The following is a 9,821-nucleotide window of genomic DNA, read 5'->3' on the forward strand; positions in this document are numbered from 1 at the left end:
TGAATAGAGATATGGATCTAATTGATATGTTTCAAGAGTTTAGGGATCGAATTACTAAAATATGAAGTAGGGCACAATTTGAGTTCGGCATCTCTCGACAGATTTTCCTTTCGGCCTCTCTCTCACTCGGCGCGCGTGATCACATTATGCCCTACTTTAAATGTTAACAGTTCGATCCTTATACTATTTAATACAATTAATTTAATCCATAATTCAACGGTTTGAATTCTAATTTTTTTTTATTATTATTAATTCAACCAAATTATACATGTAATGGATGAATATTTGATTGAGAGATACATTTGGTTTCTAAAAACAAACATATGCATTGGATTTTTTTAGAGAATATCTATTGAATTGTTTCTAAATTTTACTCAAAAGTAATTGAACTACTTAAATCTATCCTTTTGATAAGGAGTCACATGTGAACAACCAAAAGATAAATGACTGATTAATTTTTTTCTCAAATCTTATGGAGTCAATTGAGACCCCAGAATCCACTATTAATCATGTTGGACATAATTGCATACATATTTTTTTATTCCAAAAGTCTTGAAATGAAGCCTGGAAATCCATTCACAACTCACGACCATCTACGGCTACAAATCGGAAAGCATTCAACAAGCCTACAACTCTATATTAAATCAGCTCCATTGCTGAAATCCAATTAACGTTGAGCTTCTTTTGGAGGGTTTCATTTGAAAGTTAACGAAATCTACTTGTTCAGGGAAGAAAACATCTCGAGCACTTTGAATGATTGATTGATTTTATCTATGAGATTGTTAATCGTCCCTTAAACTATGGAATCCTATCAATTTAATCCATAATTTAACGGTTTGAATTCTAAATCTTTTCTAGTCTTATTCATTAGACTAGAAATTCCAATTTCTATCAGGTAATGAATCATAACCCACCAATTCAGAAATGAAAGTTCAACTAAATGCTATATTTGAAAGGGGAATTAGTTTTTTGTACAAAACTGGAAACGAATATTGTTTCATATACTTTCTTCATCGATCATCTTTAAACCAATTTTTAATAACATACGAAAGGAAGCCAAGGGAAAATACAGCAGCCCCAAATAATACGGCAACTTGAACCCAAAGAGAGGAATCAAATGCTTCCTGCAGAATTTCGATCCATGACGAATACCATAAAATCGAAAAAGTTGTCCCTAAGATTGCGCCTACGACTACTTGACTTATCGTGTGAAGTTTCTGCGAGACTCGTAACCATGTCTGTAGATTACAAGAAAAAGAATAAATCCCTACTCGACAACAAACATCTATCATAGAAAGAATGCCATTGAATCCTGTGCCATAGCAAAAATTTCAATATTGGACCGATATCGGATTTTTGTTAATCACACAGACTAATTGGTCCCAATATATGAGGTGCATTGAACCTAAACTAGAATTCAGCTTCAAAATATCAAGCATTTTCTAGATGGATCAAATAATCTCAGCGTCAGAGAAGTTCAAACTTGCAAATTTCAAGCATTTTCTTAAACAGACAAGTGAAAAGATGAAAATTTTATGACAATTTTGACACCTTGTTGTAAATAGAAAATTCAAGCATTTTCTAGATGATCTAGTAATCATTACGTCAGAGAAGCTTTCAAACTCGCAAATTTCAAGCATTTTCTAAAAAGGACAAGTAGAGAGATGAAAGCTTTATGACAAATTACCGCCTTGTTGTAAAAGTTTCAAGCATTTTCTAGATGGATCAAGTAATATCCACATCAGAGAAGTTCAAACTTGCAAGTTTTCAAGCATTTTCTTAAACAGGCAAGTAGAATGATGAAAACTTTATGACAAATTACCACCTTTTTGTAAAGATTCGTTAAGAGTATTGTGAAACTTACAAGATATGAAGCAGAAGTCAATGTAAATACACCAAGTGCAAGCGATAACTCATTCGTTCCCAGCCATTCGATAACTAGAAAGAGAAAAAAAGCAAAGAATATTACAACTCCATTCCAAAATACACAAAATGAATGAAAAGGAAGAGAGAATTATTATTACTCGACATGATAAGAAAAGTGAAAATGAAGAAGATTGACATTGCATGAGAAGAAGGCATTCCAGGATCCGATCTAAGATTGGCAAATGGTCTCTCCTGCTTGAAAATCCTTTTCAATGCAACGGAGAGTATGGAATTTACAACAGATCCCATCACTAACCACAAAGCTTCTCCATCATGCCTCCATAGAACCAAACCAGCAAACAAGCCAGATACAATCCATTTACTCTGTAACCAAATGCCAATAGTTAACAGATAATTTAAGATGGGTGATTCATTAGAATGGTCTAGCCGAATGTGTCAATTTTCGATAATCCCCAAATAAAACAAATCCTAGCCCTCCAAACTAGCCGAATCGTTATTCATTAGTTTTTCCATCTATGCTGTATCTGATTAGCTTTATTGAATACATTAATGAAATACAGAGAGTCTAATCATCATCACTTTTGGTATTGTATTTTCTCATCACTTTCTTGGAAGCCAAACACAAATCCCACCACCACACAATACAAAACCAATTTCTATGAATGAACAAACACAAACAAACCAATGATCATATCCTAATACATACTAGCTCTAATTCAAAGTATGAAAAAGGAAATTACGAACCAGGCGATTGATTGTAGACTCGAGCTGAGATACCAAAATCCAAGACGACCCATCAACAAGAGCTTCTTGTTCTTCTTCATCATCAGCTTGTTCACTGCTACTCTTCAAAGCCGAAGTTTTAATCAGCTCGACGCCGGTCAACTCTGTTCTCGTCGGAGCAAACCCAGTAAAAAGATTCGATTTTGATCCGAGAAATCCCAATCTGGGTTTAGTAAAACCCTTAGAATTGCAAGTTGGATTGAATATGATTATGGGTTTAGACCAAGTCGTCGCCACTGTTATCATATTCGTTGAATTGAAATATTGCAGAATTGGCGACGACCGACATAGCTACGTACGTACTTCAAAAGGAGATAAATTCATCCAAAAAATAAAAAAATCTAGGACGATAAAAATTATTTTGTGTATATTAATTTTTTAATTAATTTTAAAAAAATAAATTTGTGGAGTGAGTAAAATTGCTATTTAGGAATCTGATCTTTTTGTTTTTTGGGCTTCAACTTATTGGCCACATTTCTTTTATGTAATTTGCAAAGTTTTTTTGGGCCATAAAGATTTATATATATATATATATTTGTCCTTCACGTTTCACCTGTAACATATTTTCAGTCTCTCACATATTTTGGTGGTCTAACAAACCCTCATGTTTCTCGTTAGCGGTCAAAAATACCCTTCCGCCGTTAAATTAACCTTCGTGACACCTATGTGACGCCAATTCATGCCTAGTCAGCTAACAGACTCATATAATTGTGACACGTGTCAGTGACACATCATAATTTTTGCCAAGTCACAATTTTTTGCAAAGAAAATATAGATTTGCAGAAAATATGGATTTTTATGACGTGTCATGACACGTGTCATAAATATATTCGTCCGTTAATTTACTAGGTGCCACTAAGTGCCACATGTGTAAAATTAACGGCAAATGGATATTTTTATCGCTAACGAAAAACGTGAAGATTTATTAGACTAACGAAGTAAGGTATGGGACTGAAAAAGTGTCGCTATCTGCACTTATGATAATCTACCACAATTTCAAGCTCTAACTTTTCTTCCCTATTTTCATTTTATGATGTTCTTCTCTCTTCCTTTTTTATTTTGAAATTAGTTCTTTTTATAAAAGTTATTATTTTCGTTTTAAAATAGATATAAATTTATATTTATTTTGGGACGAAAGTAATAATTATATCATACCATATCAATTGATATATGATTCTGTAGTTTGCATTGACACGTGAAAAATATCATATATATTACTCCTTCCGTCTTAAAATGGATATAAATTTTTCAATATAAATTATATATAAAAATTTGTATTTATTTTATAACGGAGGTAATATAAGAATATGTTTTATTCAATACAGTAGCTGTGTGGAAAAAGTATCTGATGATTTAGTTTTCTTGATCTTTAGTAATGTTAAATTATTTAATTAAATAAATTTCCATTCGATAGGCAATTAGCATGTTACCCTTCATAATTAGGTTGCCGATCTTTAGCTCTCCTAAGGGATGCCAATCTTGCCATTTATAGCGGCTATTCTAATGTTTATCTTCAAAGCACTAATTGCGATCGATCCAAACTCTTAACAATCCTGACATTTGTCTTTGAACGTAGAGAGATCATTATTCGGGTTACTGTCTTCGAATACAAATAATTGTCGTTTTTGAGTGGAAATTTTATCTCAAAATAATTATTGTTTTAAATTTTCAATATATTTTTTAGTATAAATTATTCATTTTATCATTCAATTAATGAGAGAAAATGATAAATATTGATTGAATTAATTAAAATAAAGATAATATGATAATCTAAAATAAAAAATAAATATCTTGATGATTAATATTGATAGTATTTTAATTATAATTATTCAAAGATAAAAAGAATATTATAACTATTTAAAGACATAAAAAATAGTATTTTAGCTCTTGAATCATTTTTTTTGATTTTATGCCAAAAGCGGCTAATTGACTAACTCAGCGAGTTGAACAAGAGCTAGCGCCCATCGAGTTGCTATCCTCATGACGAATGTACAAAGATAATTACGATCTCTTTGGTATTTTTACCTACTCGGTGATATGGTTTGAATAAAATTCCGAAGTTATAACCATTTAAGAAAAATGTTTTTTTTCTTTTTTTTTTCTTTGTGAAGTTTCACTTCATCATGTCCTGAAAAACCAGCTCTTAGCTATATATAGCTTAGGAAAGGTTTGATTGTCTTGCAATTTTATTTTTTGTTATTTTTTAAATTACTACTATCTAGGTACGTACTACTGCAGTATTATGATTGAATTTATTTCCAAATCGGTACTTAATTAATGAAAAATCAAATTCATTAACTTTCCCTGCTTCTAATACTGTTTTTTGCATACTGCATGCGATGCCTAGTAATCTGAACAGCTATCACTATTTATGTTTTTTTTTTTCCCTTTAATATACTCTACACGTTTTGAAAAATTGAAATTAATTTTGGTTAAAAGTATATACCGATCTACTATTATTCGGTAGATAAAGTTACGGTCCGATTTTTGATTTTTAAAATTGAGGATTTACTATTATATTAATTTGAATCGAAATAATTTTTTTTTTTTTAATGTAGACGGTTTCGATTTCGATTTGTTTTAGACGATTTTGAGTGGATTCTGTTTGTAAGGCGAATACCCATGTGCTTAAGTTTCCCGATTCGCTCCATACAACTTTTTAAAATCAGAATCCAAATAGAATAATAAAAGTTTCAATTTCAATTTAACTTTAGAATCAAAACTGTATTAACTAGTACAGCTAGGTTTTGACCCGATTCGATTCCAATTCCAAATCGTACCGTGGACATATGTATATATGATTTCATGTCGTCCACATATTCGACATTATTTTTTAATGAATAAAGCTGTAAATTATTAAATTCACTCAAATATTCAAATAGTCAAACTGTAAATCAAAGTATGTAAGAATAAAAAATAATAATAAAAATAAAAATTGCTTCCAGTACTGTCTACCTAGTCAAAATGAAATGAAAGGTGATGTGGACAAGATGTAGGACCCACAACAATAGATCTTAGCCTGCCACGTGTAGAGACCGGATGCTTGTTGTGTGGGGACGACCACGATGCGTATATTGTAAACGCGCGTGTCGCGATTGTCCTTTGTGGTGGGTTGTCCATCAAAAGGGTAAAAGCGCTCGTATTGGGACCCACATGGTTGATACATGGCTTTTAAAAATGTGTTTTTAGTAGCTTCGTGGGGCCCAATAGCTCTATGTGATGAGGTGAATTCAATTTTGTAGTCAACTTTTGACGCAAAGCAAAGTTTTTTGATTTAAATGCTCGAGTCGAGTCTATCAGTCCAGAGTTTGGCAAGTTTTTAATGTGATTTGGAGCATGATGTGTTGAAAAATATATGTTTCTATAGACTTTCTTGTCTATTGTTTTCGTCGAAAGAAATGAAGAATGTGAGAAACACGTATAGTTTAATCGAAGTCTCGTCGGAATTCGAAACACACGAATAGCTTAATCGAAGTTTGATTGAAATTTGGAACAAATCTGGCGAAAATTTAAACATATACGATCTGAATTGTATAATTTGTAAGGTTTGCCGGATACGTGATCGGAGTGTGGCCTCCAACAAATGCGAGTGTCTCTACGAAGTCGACACAATTATTTCCGAGCTAGATATCACCCGAGCCCTCAAGAGCGGAGCCCATGCCTAACCAGCAGGGTCATGTCAAAAAAAAAATTCTACGATTAGTATTGAATAATGTTTAAATGACTCTACAATTTATATTATAATTAATTAATGACACTAATATCCTTAAAAATTTACAAATTTTGCATAAATTACTCTATTATTTAACGGATCTCAGCTTCGCCCTTCAAGCCCTTATGATTTACAAAACATGGAGATGTTTGTTATCACCCGAGTCATCATGTACCCGAGCCATTTCTTTATCGTACATATATTTGATAATTTAGTTAGGAAAATTGGAAGTTCATCGGAAGTTCATCTCAATCATGTTTTTAAACTATGCTTTGAAGGATATTAAGAAAAAAAAATGGGAACTTTTTATACCCATAATTTGAATTTTGACGTCATAATAAATGGAAAGAAAATGTATGCTCCTAGTACGTAAAAACAAAACAAGAATGACCAATTAATTTATAAGGCGTCCCCTTTATATGGTAACTAGCGATGTGAAAGAAACCCTATGTTTGCAGGGAACAAGACCAGAAGTAGGTATATAGCTAAGCTATGCCCTTTCCTTCACTTATTTATTAGGAATTTATGACTGTTTTTTGTGTTAGGTTTGTAAAAGGAAAAACCCTAAGAAATAGAAACTCTCAATAGTAAAAACTAGAAGTTTTAATTATTAGGGATCACGAGAAAGAAAAAAAAAATAAAAAATCAAACTTTATGGTGATGGAAGATGCAAAGCAAATTTGTGTCTTCGTGTCGAGCCATGGTAATATCGGTCATGCATAGCCAATATATCGATCTAGACTTAGGGTGCACTTCGTGTCGAAATCTTTAACTATTAATTTATTCATATGTATATATATATATATTTATTCAGTGATGTTTATAAAATATATGTTCATAAAAATGTAAAACAATATTTATATGTAGGAGGAGAGTAATGTAAAACAATATTTATATGTAGGAGGAGAGTAATATTTCATTGAGTATATAATGTCACACCTTATAAAGAAATCGTTTAAGAAAAAAATAGTCACGCATATAAGTTGGATCGCCTTTTCTTCAAAAAAAAAAAAAAAGTTGGAACGCCTCTTTTGACGTGGAGATATAGTATGCGTGTTTCAAATACTTAACGAATATGTATTTAAATGGTGGCCAGATGGGTGACTATAGTATATAAAATGGGTCATTTCCTCATTTACTATTTAGTATTGTACTATTACCAGGTTGGAGTTAACGTTAGTATTGAAAGTTTTTTTGATGTTAGAATTGAAAGTCGAAGGTCCATGATTGTGGAAATTAAATGACCTTGAGTCAACATTTTTTTTTCAAAAATAACATTAAAATAAAAGAAATTGCAGAATGTTGGATGGATATGCTTGGAATAGAGTTTAGAATGAATTATTAATTATATCCAATAGTGTATCATTATATACGACATATTTTTGACATTTGAGTAACTTACATTATATCTTCATATATAATGATAAATTCATATCTTTCATGTGATAAAATGTTGTTAGCATAAATATTTTTCCAACTTAATTTAGAAAACGTATGCGACATTTTGAACTTGGAATGCCTTGTATATATGCGCACAGAAAAATTAATAAGTATAAATTTTCTAGATCCTCAATAAAAAAAAGTATAAATTTTCAAATACGCATCATTAATTTAGGCATGTGCATATATTGATTAATGACATTTATAGAGTTTTAAAAAATTATCCCATCATTAAAAAATATGGGATTTGATCATACACGAACGAAAAATGGTAATTTACTTATTTAATGTAGGTAGTTTTTATTTATGAATTCTTCTATACACATATTATTTGCACATTTTAATTGACTCAACTAATTTGATTGATCGGAATAGTGGTCTAATTGATTCGACATTTTTTTTCGAAAATAAAAGACATCTCAATATTTATATTTAAATTTTATCATTGTAAACTAAAATATCTTTTAATAGTTTTATTAATAGTTTCAATTGGAAAAAAGAAATATGTTTTTTACTGTAACTCTAACATTATATCAACGCTATTTCTCTTATACAAAAATCTTGAATTTGAACCTTGATCTAATAATATAACTACTTTTGAGAAATTTAATCAATAATAGATCCTACTTCATGAATTGAACTACGAGATTCATAACTTTCAAACTAGATGAATTAGCCATAATATATCTCAAACAAAACTCAATACTTTGTACACATAAATAAAGAAAGGCATTCGTTTGGCTCGAGAGGCTGTCTGAAAATATCCAAAATAATATGGCGTTTCTTAATGTTTTTTTGGTGTTTTTATTGTTTGAGTGTGATTATGTATGATTAATATGTGGTTAATTTAATAATATTGTCATAAAAAAAATTAATAATATTTAATCACAATATTTATGTGTCATTATGATAACCGTACGTTAATATCTATTTACATATTTATAATGTTCAATGATAAAATTAACTATGAAATGTTTACATATTTTTTCAGACGAGTAGTAAAAGTTAAGAAATTTTGGAATGGATCGGGAATCATCAAATCCTCACGAAATCAGTCTATGAGAGTAAGTAAGTGTTAAGTATGTAAAAGACTAAACTAATAATATACCCATCGCTTGTCTGCCAATACGACGTCGTTCCTTTTATTTCCTCAGATTCTCAGGACCAGAGAAAAAGCTCTCTGTTTTGTCCACAATAACACAATTAATTTAATTTTTTATAAATTAAATATAAAAAATTAATTGATGAAAGAATAAATGTTCAGTTATTTATTTCGGTTGCTTGACCAAAGTCTGAATTGGAAAAAAAAAAGAAAAAAGAAAAAATTGTTTACGGTTCGTACAGTGACTAAAGTTTCTGGTCCACGTGAAAACACAAATATACAAACTGAGGACTCTGTTTTTTACAGAAAAGTACTGTGTACAGTAACAGTACAGAAACCTTTCAGTTGTTTTTCTGCACGTAAAAACTTTTACGCTTTGTTTTTTTTTTTTCTTTTAAATGTTTGATTTTGGAATAAATAAATTAAAGAATTACTAGTAATTACCAACATATTAAAATCTTTATATATATATATATGAAGGATGAAATAATTTTATTAATAAAAGGGATGGGTCTTACTTTGTCAATTTTCGAATAATCTTGGAAAAAAAACTACCATAATCTCCAAACAAGATAAAATCTTAATTATTATTTTTTCCGTAAAAAATAGATACAAATTTTTCAATATAATTTATATATAAAAATTTATATTTATTTTGAGACAGAGATAGTATATGAATATGTCGTCCACAGTATAACTATAGAGACAAATTATACTCCGTCCCCGAAGGAACATCCTAAGCAAAGAGATATCAGCTAATATATTTACGAGAATAGCCTCAAACGTACAGATAATCGATAGCTTCTGTTCCTTTTGATTGCTTTTAAGGATATCAGTTTCGACACTTCCGGCGAGTTTTAATCAAGATCAGTATAATGATAAAAACAAATTAAGAAG

At 30.4% G+C, this 9,821-nt stretch overlaps 1 protein-coding gene across 1 annotated transcript; it reads right to left on the reverse strand.

Annotated features, from left to right (window-relative positions):
• Positions 1 to 1,010: 1,010 nt before the first annotated feature.
• Positions 1,011 to 2,916, reverse strand: LOC139883833 (lipid phosphate phosphatase epsilon 2, chloroplastic-like). The gene is made up of 4 exons (XM_071867954.1): positions 2,632 to 2,916; positions 2,025 to 2,250; positions 1,865 to 1,938; positions 1,011 to 1,238 (listed from the first exon to the last, which is right to left on the reverse strand). The coding sequence occupies exons 1-4, from the start codon at positions 2,914 to 2,916 to the stop codon at positions 1,011 to 1,013; spliced, it is 813 nt and encodes a 270-aa protein (XP_071724055.1).
• Between the last annotated feature and the right edge of the window lie 6,905 nt (positions 2,917 to 9,821).

The sequence above is a fragment of the Rutidosis leptorrhynchoides genome, unplaced genomic scaffold (genome assembly GCF_046630445.1).
Source record: "Rutidosis leptorrhynchoides isolate AG116_Rl617_1_P2 unplaced genomic scaffold, CSIRO_AGI_Rlap_v1 contig46, whole genome shotgun sequence".
Taxonomy (NCBI): domain Eukaryota; kingdom Viridiplantae; phylum Streptophyta; class Magnoliopsida; order Asterales; family Asteraceae; genus Rutidosis; species Rutidosis leptorrhynchoides.